This window comes from Cicer arietinum, chromosome 8 (genome assembly GCF_000331145.2).
Source record: "Cicer arietinum cultivar CDC Frontier isolate Library 1 chromosome 8, Cicar.CDCFrontier_v2.0, whole genome shotgun sequence".
NCBI classification, from domain to species: Eukaryota; Viridiplantae; Streptophyta; class Magnoliopsida; order Fabales; family Fabaceae; genus Cicer; species Cicer arietinum.
In genome coordinates this window covers 22065468-22081361 of record NC_021167.2, presented here as the reverse complement: position 1 = coordinate 22081361, position 15894 = coordinate 22065468, and the positions used below count along the sequence as shown (strand labels likewise).

Genomic DNA, 15894 nt, shown 5'->3' with positions numbered 1-15894 from the left:
TTTAGAATAAATAGTTGATGTATGGTAATTCGTGTATGCTTAATGTAAAGAGTAAAGGTTAGATAATTCACATACAACAAGTATCATGTGTCACCCAATGTGGACTAGTTCACTCCTCACAACTATTAAATTTTCAATATAATGTTTTAGAGAATGTTTGATTCTTAGCACTTTTAATTTAAATCATTCAGTAGCTTACAATCTATATTCTCTTAGCCTCAAGAGGCTTATAACTTGTATTTTCTTAGTCTCAACAAACTTACAAGATTTTCTCTCAATCTAACATAAAAAGGATTCCTTGAAGAAGTTAAAAGAATATGAAAGAGATTTGTGGGATCTATTTTTTTTTAGAATGACCTAATGAATATTTCTTCAATGGCCTTTTAATTATTCGAAGTCAGTTTTTGCTTAACAGATACATGATGAGCCATGCGAATAATTGAAGTTTAACGATTTACTTATCCAGGTTGATCCATTTTATCATTGTCCTTTATTAAAATAAAATAAAAAAACTTAATTTCGATTATTTTGCAACACTTCAATAAATTTGAATAAAGCAAAATAAAAATTGGAATACCAAATCTCGGCAGGACTAGGCAAAAGTTCAAGGAAACAAATGTGCAGAGTAGCAAACTAGTTAATTAAAGGGATGAATTCATAACAATAGTAATAGAATTCTACCAAATAAAGCCTTTCAAGCTAAAAGCCAAGTCAACAAGTGTGTCTGGACAATTGTTACCCTCTTTATAGATATGAGAGATAAGTTGTAGAAAATGAGAACACATCAAAATTTGATTTTTATTTCATTAGTATTAATTTATAAATTATAATTACACAATTAGAGAATATTATCAAAACAAATTCTTCTAAAAAAACATCAAACACCTTCATCATATTCTCCTGCCATTCATCCAACACAAAAAATCACAAAACCTAGAAATCACAACACTTTGTCTATAACTTTTAATTTTTTTATTTTTAAATTTGGGTTTTAGTTCTCCATTTCTCATAATATGAAACTATTTTGGTTCCTTCTATTTCTGATACGTGGTTATTTGATTAATGGTGTGATAGTGATGTTATACTAATGAATTGAAAAAAAAAATGAGAATGCATCCATATTTAATTTCCATTTCATTATTAATAATAATATTTATTAAACTATATATAGGGCCATTTCATTATTTAACTCTTGCAAATAATATATGTCTAATCACAATTTAATTTCGGTGACTTAGATCTATATAAAATGTTTTTCTATAGATATTAAGCCTAAATGGACAACAATTGGCAATTTTCACGAAGCTGTCAATATCACACAACAAATTGGCAATTAACTTATTACAAAGTCAAATCTACCTAAAGAAAACAACCACTAATTTTTGGTGTCATATGGAACATAGACAATTACCACTTCTATAAGCTGATTACAAAGTCATAGTTGCCTAGTGGATCTTGACTTAATGAATCATGGAGGGTGAAATAATGCAACAAGGTTGGTCTCAAGTTTGAAGAAGCATAAAAGGAAAATTACCTACCCTACTTGCCATGCCAATCACCAAAAACTTCCTTTTGACATCTTTTGATTTATTTAAACCCTTCATTAATTCTTTATTATTGTTGGCATGCCATTACAAAAGTAGTAGGTTTCATATTAATACTTTAGCTAAACACTTTTCTAATTTCACAAAACCAATTAAGAAATTACTTCTTTTGTCCTGTTTTGTATGTGCTTTAAAGTTTTGAAACATGAATTAATTAAGAAATATAATTTATATTATATGTTTTATAAAAAATATTGTTCCTATAAGATACTAAATTAATAATGATTTAGATATGTAAAAGAAAAATAATAATGCTTAAGTATTATTATAATTATGCTGCTATGTTTGTTGAAGAGTGTATTAAGATAAATCCAAAACCTTTGTAGAAAATAAGAGCTGAAAACTCTAATATTAATAGTTGACTTTATTAGAAAAAAGTATATTTCTAATACTATAAAGAGTAATAATAATTAGTCTTTTTCTTTGTCTTGCCATTGAAGAAAAGCGAAAATGAAACTTTTTATGAGTATAGAAAAGCAGGTATTATGAAATCTAGGCAATTATTTTCTTGTCATAATGAACACATGCAAATATTAATCATCATAACAACTAATAAATTGACTAAAAAAAAAACTAATAAAAGAGTTGCAAGTATTTTACATATAGTACTAGTATATGGAGTGTGATTGGGGATTGAGTAGTAGTGTAGTAACATATTCCCAGGCTGTGATTCAATAGGTAGTAGTGCAAATAAACTAAAAAACAAGGAACATAATAAGAAATTAAGATAAAACTGAAAATATAAAATAAATAAAAGAGGACAACCCACAAAAGCTAGGAAACTATAGTGTTCATTGTACAATATAACTATCAAAAGTAAGACTCTTCAAAAATTGTTTTTTAATAAATAAATTTTGATTTAAAACCTAAACATTTTTTTTTAATCTTATATCATGACAACTATAAGGTTACTAGCTTCAAGCAAATAGAGCCACTTATGTCTTGACAAAATGTCTACATATGAAGCTAATGAAAACATTTTTTATTTAAATCGTTTATCATATATTTTGTATTTGTCAGTATCTATTTATTTATTTTTTTCTATTGTGTTAATGTATGTTAATCATAAATATTAATTTTTTGTATATTTAATTTTTTTTCTTGTCTTTGAAAATCATTTTCTATCAATTTAAAAATTTAACAATTTCGAAAAGAAAAATAATCGAAAATTTGATAGTAGTTTATGGAATTGATGAGCTTAATTGAAAATATTAATTGGTATGAAGGGTTAATGAGAAGTACAATAAATTATACTAAATTTGTGTATTCTCTTTATTATTAGTATAGATTAAGGTTTAACTATGCTTTTATTTCTTATTTTATTATAAAAATAGTTTATCTATTTTAAAATATAATTTTTTATCCTTTAATTATCACATTTATTGTATTATTTTTTTAATTATAATTTAGATTTTTTATTTTTAAAATGATGATTTTTATTTTCAATATTGTGATTTATTGCTCTAATGATAAATTTAAATAGAAAACACCACTATTAAAGGTCAAAGATCATTTTATTGTTTATATATAAATAAGATTGGAAATGAGAAAAAATATAAAAATTTAGGTTTAATTGCAGTTTAAGTTCCTATATTTATATTGATAGACGAAATTAGTCTATCTATTTTAAAAGTCGACAATTTTGATCATTCTTTCAGATTTTTAAATTAAAAAACTAACAATTTAATATACAATTTATATGATATAGAACCATCTAGATGTATTAATTATTTATATGTTATTAATAAAATTAAAAATATGAAAAATTTCTAAAATTTAAATTTAAATTTTTACGGTATATTATTTCAATTTTCTGATACTCTACAATGTATCGTCTCATGTAATCATTTTTTAGTTAAAATATTAGAAAAATTAATCAAAAATATCAATTTTAAAAATAAAAATACCAATTTTATAAATTAATATAAATAGAAACATTAAAACTACAATTAAATCAAAATTTTAAATATAATAGTTTGATTTAGTAGTAAAATAAAATAAAAAATATATTTTTGTGACCGAAATAAAAATAAAAATAAAAAGAAATACATAAAAATTGTTTAACTCCCAACTGTCACTGTCTTCCTTCCTCCACTCTCTCATCTTCCATTTCCCAAATCTCCCATTAACATGTCAAACTAACAAGTAACAAACCCCTTTCCTCCAACTTCATCCTTTTTATCAACTAAAGCCTTTTCATATTCTCATCATCACCATGCTTTCTCGCAAACTCTTTCAATCTCAGCTGTCCACGTCAGCATCACATCTTCCCCCACCCCAACCTCACCACCACAACCACATCTTAATTCCTCTCCTCGCCGTCACCGCCGCCATACTAACTCTCCTCCTCCTCCTCACCTTCCTCTACCGCCGCACCAGAAAAAAACGCACCGCCCCATTCTCCTTCACCACCGAAAACCCTCCCCACCGTTTCTCATACTCCCTCCTCCGCCGCGCCACCAACTCCTTCTCAACTCCCCTCGGCCATGGCGGCTTCGGCACCGTCTTCTCCGGGAAACTCCCTTCTCCTTATTCAAAACTCATCGCTGTTAAGCTAATGGACACTTCTTCTCTCCAAGGCGAACGCGAATTTCACAACGAACTCTTCTTCTCTTCAAGGCTTCGTTCTCTTCATATAATTCCACCGTTAGGGTTTTCGTCTGATCCTAAACGACGTCGTTTTCTACTCGTTTACCCTCTCATGCAAAACGGCAATCTTCAAGACGCGCTTTTGAAACGTAAGTGCTCTGAACTTTTTTATTGGAGAAAAAGATTTGAAATTGTTTTGGATATAGCTAAGGGACTTTGTTATCTTCATTGTTCTGATCCTCCTGTTATACATGGAGATATTAAACCTAGTAATATTCTTTTGGATTGTGATTTTGTTGCTAAAATCGGCGATTTCGGACTTGCTCGGTTGAAATCGGAGCCAGTTAAGGTTGATGTTGAGCTTTTGGATGTTGATACTGATGATGAAATGAAGAAAAGAAATGATGAATTGGATTGTGGTGGTGTTGGGGTTGTTATTGATGATTGTGGATCCATGGAGAGTGTGCATACCGGGTTTTTTGAAGAGGGGAATTTGGGTGTGGAGCAATCTCCGGTAGCTTCGCCGGAAACTGTCGAGATGAGAATGACTATGTCGATGGCGGAGGCAGAAGCGGAAGCGGAAGCGTTGCCGGGGTTTGAGAAGGGTAGTGTGAAGAGTGAGAAGGGTGTTGTTGTTGAGGATGTTAAGAGAAATGGGAAAGGGTTATCGAGTAATTCGGTTAGGGATTGGTGGTGGAAAGAGGATAATGAGATTGCGGGTTTGACGCCTGTTGGTGAAGGTAAGAAGGTGAAGGATTATGTGATGGATTGGATTGGAAGGGAAGTGAAAAGTGAAAAGGGTGAATTGGTGAGAGGGAAGATAGAGGTGAAAGAGAATAAGAAGGAGAAGAAGAATAGGAAGCAGAAGTTGGAATGGTGGGAATCGATGGATGAGGAAAATGTTGTTGGAGTGACGAGGAAGGAGAAGAGAAAGTCGGTGAGGGAATGGTGGAAGGAGGAGTATTGTGAAGAAGTTGCAAAAGGGAAAAAGAAGAAGAATAAGAAGAAAAAGGGTGTAGAGAGTGATGATGTCATTAGCAATGGTGAAAATTGGTGGATGAGTGATGATGCATTATACGGGGAAAGAAAGAAAGGAACAAGCAGAAATAGAAATAATCGCGGTAGTGTGGATTGGTGGTTAGATGGGTTTAGTGGCGAGTTATGGAGAGCACGTCGGAATAGCTTCGATTCAGCTAGTGGAGAGATTCCGAAGAGTGGTGGTGTGAGTAGTACTCCAAGTATGAGGGGAACTGTTTGTTATGTTGCTCCTGAGTATGGCTTTGGCGAAGACGTATCAGAGAAGTGTGATGTTTATAGCTTTGGTATCTTGTTGCTTGTTATCATTTCTGGGAGACGCCCACTTCAAGTGACCGGTTCACCGTTATCGGAGTTTCAAAGAGCTAATCTTTTGTCGTGGGCACGCCATTGTGCGAGAAATGGGAAGCTCATCGAGCTGGTTGATGAATCTATTCAGTCTTTGAACAAGGAGCAAGCTCTGATCTGCATCAAAGTGGCTTTGCTTTGTTTGCTTAAGTCACCTGCTCGGCGTCCTTCAATGAAAGAGGTTGTCGGAATGCTTAGTGGGGAGCTCGAGCCGCCTCAATTGCCTGTCGAGTACTCACCTTCGACCCCTTCACGCTTCCCATTCAAATCTAGGAAGAAAGCTCGGTAAGTTGGTTCATAGTTACTATCAGATAACACGTTTTCATCGGTAGTTACAGTAATATACTGGCAGTGGTAGTTTTTCAATGACAGATTAATGTAAAAAGATTTAGGAGGGAGGAGCTATGTTCTCACCATTTGAGTTCACTTTCTCTTTCTCTTTTTGGTTGTTTTTATTCTTATTTACCATTTTAGTCCTAGTCTTTCACTTTTCCTTGTGTTGATAGTTGATCCCCTTACAGGTTACAGTTTGGAGTTTGATCTGTGTACATTAACTTAATTCACATATTATTTTTTTCATACTGACTTGTAATATAGTCTATTTCAGCAGTTTATGATTGAACTCATTATTTTTGAAATAATATTCAGAAAACTTTCCCAATTCTACATTTTTACTTCTTAAAGTTACTTGTTTGTTGTGTCAATTATTCATTACAGATTTTGTTAATTTTGTTAAGACTTTACATTTTACTTTGATAATTTTTCTGGCTCTGGGAGGAGCCATATTATTCATACATGTTGCAAGAGAACATTGGAATTTGAAGATACTAAATAAAAGCAGAACTTTCCTGAAGTAGTCAAGATACACCAACCTTAGTCACTACTTGTTCCTTTGTAGTGGTAGTAACCTATGTTTCAAACACAGATCTGAAGAGAGTGCCAATTATAGAAAGATTTAAGGATAGAGTTCTTTAATGAATATGTATTTAACATAGTTCCTTTGATGCATGTTTCTATTTTAATTATATCCATGTCAATATCATGACTAATTAATTTGGTTCAAATATGCTAATAATCTTTGTTTGTCATTGAATCTGAGCTCATAGATACGTTTTTGTATGGACGGATAAAGGAGCTATTAAATAATTACCAACCAGTTTAATGGAACGAAGGAAAGATGACATTAAAATGGCATTAATTTAATTGATTCTAGAGGTATAAAATTGATTTTGATATGTTTAGTTACGGTTGAGTAGAATTGATTTTGTTTTCAAAATTGATTGTCACTTGAAGTTAAAATTTGTATCTATTGAGTTCAAATATGATTTTTACAATGTTCAATTCACTTTTATGTAAATGTATTCAAACATAAATTTTTTCATATTCAACTATTTTTTCATTGTTAAGTTTTGTTTTTGCCTTTTAATGGTCTTAAGATCAATTTTATATGGACAAGTGATATATGATGGACAACTTTTCCTTTAGAAGCCCATAATAGTTTATATATCCTTTGGAAGCCCATTATAGTTTACATGTACCCTTTACACCTAATCCTCTCTCAACTTTTCTTCTCTAGCACATCAATACATCATATAAAACTTTTCTTAAAAAGAAAAGGGAATGAGAAAGAAAGATAGGAGGGGAAGGAGGATAAAAATGGGGGTATGTTATGGTTGCTGTTATAAAGATAGGAAGAGGCCGAACCGTTCGTGGTGGTCGGCTACCGACACCGGCTCAATATTTGGTGGAGGTGGAGACAAATCTGAGCTATGACTAAAAAAACCGACAAATGAAATTGCAAAAAATTATTATCGCAAGTTCGTAAATAATTGTAACTATTATTTTATTTTTTTTATAAATAGTGTCTTCTATTTTGTTTTTAAGAAAATAGAGAAGATATCAATGATCATATCATGTATATGTTATTCTTGTCATCAATATTTAAAATGTTTAGAAAGGTGAAATAGCTATGATCCATTGTAGATGTCTTACAGAACACAACTTGATTTAAAGAACAAATAACACTATTAATACGAAAAGCTTGTTAATCCATTTTACTTGGAGACTAAGGTTTGTAAGCCCTATTGGATGTAAACCATGCTGACAAGCTAATATATACTATTAAGATATCAGCTAATAGAGTTTTTTTTTGTCAAAACAATTTTTATTATTTTTTTCCGTCAAAGGTAATATAATATTTTCTTTCAAAGATATTAAAGCTAATTCATGTGAGAGCGAGAGACCAAATATAAAATTTATTGTAAGTATTTAAAAAGTTTGAAGATTTTTTTACTTTACACTCTCTGCGCGGATTTTTGTTTAGAGTGTAAATTTTTAATTTTGATTGAAAATATCCAAATTCTTCATTTAAATATGATATCTCATTAAAATTTAAATTTTGAATTGAAAGTTAATATCATATAAATTATGCATGTAAAATTTTACATAATATAAAATTATTTGATATATTATTAAGATACATTAAAATTAATGTCTTATATATTTTTATTGAATATCATTAATCTTTATGAAACTCAATAACATATTAAATAATTTAATATTTGTGTAAAAATTTATATACATAATCTTAATATTATATAAATTTGGAATCTAATAAATTTTTTTTTGAAAAAAGAGGCAGAGAGAATGGAAAGAGATTGAGAAAAATTAAAATTAAAATTATCCAACTTCTTGAATCCCCACCTTACCTTCTCTTCCAATTTCCAATAAAATATATCTCATCTCATTCCTTTGTTTTCCAAATATGACATTTATTTTAGAAGGCAAATAGTATTAAAACACTAAGCATGAAGCATAAGGTGTGTCCCACATGACTAACCTAACCTTAATAAATTCTTCTCACCATCCTGCATATCTCTTACAAATCTTCATTTATTATTTTAGTCAATGCTTCTAAGAGTTCCTTTGATTGTTAAGTTATGATAAAGACAAATAAGATAACATAATATTCTTTTATTATGTTTTAGTTTTTAGTAGAGTTGTTGTATCAAACAAGCTTATATCCAAACAAATGGTAACCAGATAAGTCTAAAATGTATATCCAAATTTATTCACAAAATTTAAATGTCAGAAATAGATTGACTATTTTCTTTCTCATCTCAAGTAGATCAATGCTATTGGAATTGTTCACCTGTCCAATAATAAAAATAAAAATATTAGAATAAATTGTGATCTTCATTTATGCTGCAATTCGCAATTTGTGACACACGGTATCACAACTGCAATTATTTCTCAATATTTATATCGTAATTATAAATTCAATAAAGTATATATTCTATATAAACATTTGAAACGATACTAACAAGTCGACATTTTTTATATATAAAGTATTAGACACGACATTACTATATAATTATTTATTAAAATTAAATAAAATACTAACATTATTATAAAAAAATCTAAATTAAAAATTAAAATATATATATGAATTTTTCAATTTCAATTGAACAAATTATGATAATTTTTCAGTTTCATTAGTGCATCAAGAATTTCAAAACTAAAAATAATGTATTGTAATTAGATTTAATATTTTAATTTCAAAAAAAATTATAATCACTTTTTAATTTCACTCGTACAAGTTTAAGACACAGACACATATCAAACACTGAGACACATAAAGTGTTTGATTGCCCATAATTCATAGATTAATATACATTGAATAACTACAACCGGATTCATAACTATAATTTATAACCATGATAAAATTTTGCATAAGTGCAATTTAAAACCAAATTTTTATATAACGTTTATAAAGAAAGGATTTTATACCTCACATTGGACACTTTGGAGCAATCTTCCATTGACATATGTTGTAACACAACTATCAACTTCAAGTCCCTCTTCAAGTAATAATTTTAGTAACTTTGAAAGTTTGATCCTTTCATCTCTTAAACAACTTGTAATTTCAATCCCCAAAATACCATTATTCTCGTGGACATTTAATTTGCAAGATGCAATAAGATTGCATTGATCAATGTTTTCCATCTTAGAATTAATGGAAAAATTTCTTTAGTTCATCTCTTTTGGCACTAAGCTCATTGATATTATTCTTCATGTGTTTTATGTATTTCACTGCCTCATTCACGTGGTCAGATATTGAACGTTTTCCCTGAAAATTCCATAACAATGTTCACCCTTTAAAATTAGGACCAAACAAATTGCATAAAAATCATTTAAAATTCTAATGACAATTGATAATATTTGTTAGATAAAATAGTTTGTGAGTCTTCTCATTTTTATGAATAAAATAGTGACATAATTAATAATGTCAATTCAATATAAGATAAATATTTGTTTTAACTTATTTTTATGGAATTAGTATTATTTAAGCCATTATTTCAATAATATAAATAAAACAGTCCTAAGTCATTAGTATCTACATCTAAGAGACGATGTATATCATGGTTGAAATTGTAAATATTTTTTAAAACTAGACCATGGTCTATGTTAAAATTTGTCACAATCAAATAGTAAGTTCAACACAAACTAAATTAGATCACCATAACCCAACCACAAAAAAAAAAAAAAACAAGGAGAGAGTAGAACCTAAATATAAAAGATCACAAGATTCACAAACAACTCCTAATTAATGGATATTTGAGCAAAACAAAACTCTTGATGGTATAGCGTCTAGTCTAATAATTACATTTGTCAGTTGAACTAATGTTTACAATTTAATAATTACATTTGTCAGTTGAGCTAATGTTTACGGTTTAATAATTACATTTGTCAGTTGAACTAATTTTAAGAACTTTTTGAAACATACTAGTATATTTACTAGTGAAATAGATTGATATCCATGTGTTTTTTCATATGAATATTTTCTTTTCTCTATACATATGTATACATATTTTCTTTTCATTGAAGTTCTTGCAAAAGGTTTGGATCCTATAGAAATTAATTATATAATTGAGACAATAAAGTTTACAAGTTATTAACAAAGAGTACTCTATTCCAAAAAAAAAAAACAAAGAGTTTTTTTTTCCAATAAAAAAGATGAAGGAAAAACATATATAGATTTATCACCTTGATGAATTCAAGAGGAAGTAAGGATCGAAGAGATGAACAAAAGGTAGCCATTTCTTTTCTCCTTTGCCTCTCAATCACCTTATGAACCATTTTCTTCTTCATTTGTTGGTTGCAATTATCATGATTCTTAATAGCCTCATCAAATATTTTGTTAGGCTGGCTACTACTAAAATTGAATAATTTATCACAATCATTGACTAACAAAGAATCATAGTCATCAAGAATAAGATCTTCAAAGATTTTGTGTTGTTGATTGTGGGGACTATTAGAAAAATGAATGACATTGCCTTGGTGTAAAGGAAACATGGTATGATCCATCATATGAGCTCTCTAAATAATTATTCTTAATTTTTGTGATTATGGAAGGTATTGAAGCAAATTCTTATTTCATTTGAGTAATCAACTAAGTATTTGTAGCTAGGGTCTAGGTTATATGATGATGTCATATGTCAATGATTGCTTAATTGGTATGTTATTTGCCTCCCTTATTTTAATCATCGAGCAAATTTTACCGATGTTAAGAAAAGTTGTTGTAACAATAATATTGTAAAAATATATATCTTATTCTATTATTTTAAATTATAGTTGCAGTTGTGCAGATATAGTTACAATGTTTTTTTATTAACACATTTTAACTCATATATCTTCTATTTTATTTTTAATACCTCGTTATCAACACTATCATTTTAACATATCATTAATCTTTTAAAAAATATTCTAATTCTACGGAACAAAGACATAGTAAAATAAAAAAATAATGTGTTTAATCACTACATTCTGCACCTACTGCTTTGTGGCGTTGTAGTTTTTTATGTAAATTACAAATATTATTGTGGCCCTCCCTACATAATAATGTAATAATTTCATCATAAAAATTATATTAAATGATTCAAATTATTGAAAATCTCACTTGATGATAGTTCATGAGTTATACATATGAAAGGTCATAATTTAATGGTAGTGACTTATAAGTTATGCATATAAAAAGTCATAGCTTTCATTTATATTATGATAGTGACAATGGATATTCAATGCATTTTTTATGGTAGAATATTTATAAATACGTTATTGGTCTTTAAATTTGTCGCTCAATTTTTCTGTATACTCCATTTATAGTAGAAGAGTAAGAGTTTGGCTAGAGGGACAAATTGGTTCTGCATTAGGTGACTAACATTTCTGATTTTCAGAAAAGTAAAGTATGTCCGAAAATTTCTTACATTTTGATATTAAAAACATATTTACCTCTACTTTGTTGGTTCTTTGATTTTTCAATTTTTTCTATTTTATGACTTTTAGAACATTTTATTTCAAAATGTCAAACAAAATCTTTAATTAATTGATTCTTTGTTTTTTCGGTGATTTAAAGTACATGAAATTATGTATGAAACTCATATAAAAGAAATGGGTGGTGAAATGGGTTGGAAATGGATCAAATTGAACCGTTCAAGGTTGACAATTTGGTTGCTATTATTTTAAATCACTAGGACACAAGCTATGTTTGTCCTATAAATGTGTTTTATGTCATGTTTATATCTTTCTACGTTTCCTTTTTCTTGTTATTTTGAGTACAAAGAATCAAATTAAAATAAATTTGTATCATGCGTATTTAAATCGAGCATAATTTATGTTTTAATTATGCAATTATATGGAAAAATTATCATTAAACTACGTTTTAAAATGGATAATTTTGTTATTCTCATATAATTTAATTTTTATGTTTAGTGATTTTTATAATTTTAATTTGTTTTGGATTAGTCACAACACCCTTAATTAGGTAAAATTATTATTAAATTTTTAAGATCACATAAGACATTAAACGTAATATTGTAATTACATATATATGTGTTATAGTTAATTTTATCTCAAAAGAATTTTTATTGTAGCTTGTTCACACAAATTATGAATTGGTATATAGTTTAATAGTTTTATCATAAAGTAAAGTTTGTATAGACCGTCAAATTATTTATTTTATTATATGTATAAGATATGAAATTGTTTATATAATTTGACAAGTTCTTCATAAAGTTTAAATAAACTTGATCTAATTAAAAACTTTAGCCAACAAGTAATTTTTATGTTAAAAGATTTATTTTATGGTATGTTTACATTGGTAATACATGCAATTTGAATAAATATGTCTCAATTTTGACATGAGCATTTGATTTGTAAAGTTAAGAAATCCATATATGGTTTAAAACAAGTCTCCCATCAATGCTATCTTAAATTTTATAGCATAATTTCTTCAAAGGGCATGCCACCAATAGAATTCAAGGATCGTATGGAGAAAATGAGACTTAGTTCCACTTTATGATTGTATGTATGCATAAAGCTTATTAATAAAACTCTTATATTTTGATGTCTCACTCATGCACACTTTAATGTTTTAGAAAATATATTTTATTTTGGACCAGGAATAAATGTTAGATTTATTCATTAATTTTTATACATTGAAGTATAATACTTGGGAAAATGAATATGTTGTAATACATTGATGATAATACTGAATATAAAAGGAACTATAGCTACCATTCACATGTTTATATCTTAAGAAAATTTTAGAATCGCCTCTTTTGGTTAATGAGTTGACTATTAGGATCAAGTGGGAGAATGTAATAATTTTATTACAAAAATTATACTAAGTGATCCAAACTATTGGAAATCCCATTTCATGGTGGTTCATGATTTATACATATGAAAAGCCATAGTTTAATGACAGTGCCTCATAAGTTATGCTTATAAAAAATCATAGCTTTCATTTATATTATGATAGTGACAGTGACAGTGGATATTCAATACATTCTTGATGGTAGAATGCTTATAAATCAATTATTGGTGTTTAAGCTTCTCACTCAATTTTTCTATACACATCATCTATAGTGGGAGAGCAAAATCTTGAAAGAACCAATCACATTGAAACTTGAAGTTTTGTCTTTTTGCAACAATGAATAGAGGCATTTATTTTAATAGTCAAATTTATTGTGCATTAGGTGACTAATATTTCTGGTTTGGTTTTAGAAAAGCAAATATATGTTAGAAAATTTCATTTTGGACCACGAATAAATTTCATTTTCCACCCCTAGTTGTCACTAGCCAGAAAACAATAGACGAATCTTTAACACATTGAAGATAAAAGCTCTCACTCTAACTCATGTTATGCTTTTAATAAACAATCACCCTTAAACATTCCAAAACTTAAAAAAATTATGACAAGAAATAGATATGTCAAATTCTACTATATGTAATTAGGAGAAAATTTTTTGTTTAATAGATCATTGATTACGTCCTCTCTATTTAAATTATCCATAATCCTCGATATATGATTGGTTCCTTTTAGTAATCACATTTATTTGGGTGAACACTTAAATATCAATATACAATCACAATTTAATATATGTTTCCCTATTGTGTGAACACTTAAATATCAATATACAATGTCTTGTCTACTTTTAAGTTTAGAAAAATATTTTCTTGTAGTTTTATTAAAAAATAAATAAATTTGTAGAAGAGACAAATATTTTTAAAAGTCCAAACAACTTATTGATATAATTAATTTTCTTTCACTTTGTTGGGTTTCCTTTTCCGAATAGGCTTTACAGCAATGACAATTGACTAAATATGTTTATTAATTAATCAATTAATATATATGTAGCCGCTAAAGAAACAGTGAATACCACGTTTTGATGAAGCTATATTAATTATTATCAATTAGCCATGCTCTTCAGTGAAATACTATTAAACGAGATGAAATTATGAAAATGATAAGGGTCTCTTTCATATACAATGAGAGGACGAGGTGGAGTGTTATCATTATGTTATAAGAAGAAAAATAAAATACAATAAACTATACAAACCAAAAAAATTTAATTTTTTGTGGGAACTTTTTATAATATTTTGGAAAAAATAATTTTAAATTTGAAAAATAATTAAATATGTTTTATTTTAGTGGAGATTAAAATTATTTGATGGAAAATTTTATAAAAATTAAAAATAGTATTTTTATTTTATATGATTAAAAATAGTATTGTTTGATGGAGATTGCATTGGGCAAAGCCAGATGTAGGTTGTTTGTCGATATTGTATCAATATTCTATCACATAAGCTCAAAACTTTAAAATTAGAGTTTAGGACATGTAACAAAGATGATTTTGGGGACATTTATTTCAAGGCGACTAATACGTAGAGTAGAGTAAGAAAATACTTTGTGAAATTAAATAATTTTTTTATTTTATTTTAATTTTCTCTTGTTCCTCCACTAAATTGAAATTGGCTCTAATAACACTTATTAGATTTAATTTAATAATTCATCGATACAAGATACGCTCATATAGATGAGTATAACTATAATTATATTATAGTGCTGAAGCCAAATAAATATAGAGCATGTATATAATATATAATCTACAATATGTTTGATATATCCAAATATGAGGTTTTACGAATACATGAATTCATAGCTAATCGTGAATAGTCTCTAAACATAGATACTAAAAAGAAGAAAGACAAATAACGAGTCACTGCTAGTTTGTGGTTCTTCCTCAACCTGAATTTGTTGGTATATCAATGTGAATAAATGAAATAGATATTATATTTACATTAAATAATATTGTGTCTATCTCATTTAAAAGAAAAAGTCTCACATTAAAAGGGAAAGTAGATATTAAACATTTATAAATGAAATAACTCATATATTCAATATTTTAAAGTTTTAGGTAAAAAGAATATTGTGTCTAACTCATTTATATAGTTCTTTTTCGCCTAATTAATATTGTTAGTATTTTGTCGAATGTAACATTGAACCCGTGGTAAGGGGTGTGCAAAAAATATAGTTAATTACACCATATTGATAAATTGGATTGCACTGCATCACAATAAACCAAACCATTTAAATGGTTCATGAATTGAACCACGTATTTCAAAAAAATCGGTTAGCGAAACTTAATTCAAAAACTAATTTAACCTTAATTAATTTTTTTCTTACAATATTTTCAATATTTATTTTTCTTGAAAAAATATAGAAAATATTGAAAAAAAAATTAAATCATTTTTTTCTTGCAAATTTTTTGAGAAAAAAAAATCGAAACTTTTTTATTGAGAAATTATTTATTTCTATTTTTCTCACAAAAATAAAAAAAATTCTTGAAAATAATTTTAAAAAAAAATTATATTTTTTTCTCAAAAGAATTTCAAGATTATTTTTTCAACTAACTATTTTGAAATTGATTTTAACTAAAAATTTTGGCCAAAATCGTAAATTAGTTTATATTTATAA

General features: G+C 27.8%; 2 protein-coding genes across 2 annotated transcripts; one reads left to right on the top strand and one right to left on the bottom strand.

Moving 5' to 3' along the window:
* Window positions 1–3690: 3690 nt before the first annotated feature.
* LOC101507111 (receptor-like serine/threonine-protein kinase At2g45590) lies at window positions 3691–6155 on the top strand. Its single transcript, XM_004506243.4, has one exon. It carries the CDS (start codon window positions 3820–3822, stop codon window positions 5863–5865), a length of 2046 nt encoding a protein of 681 aa, XP_004506300.1. The 5' UTR covers window positions 3691–3819; the 3' UTR covers window positions 5866–6155.
* A 2015-nt stretch (window positions 6156–8170) lies between these two features.
* On the bottom strand, window positions 8171–11017 carry LOC101510619 (transcription factor bHLH118-like). The gene is given in 4 exon segments (XM_073364265.1): window positions 8171–8727; window positions 9366–9597; window positions 9599–9705; window positions 10623–11017. Coding segments are annotated over 4 exon segments (747 nt in total). The 5' UTR covers window positions 10947–11017; the 3' UTR covers window positions 8171–8643.
* Between the last annotated feature and the right edge of the window lie 4877 nt (window positions 11018–15894).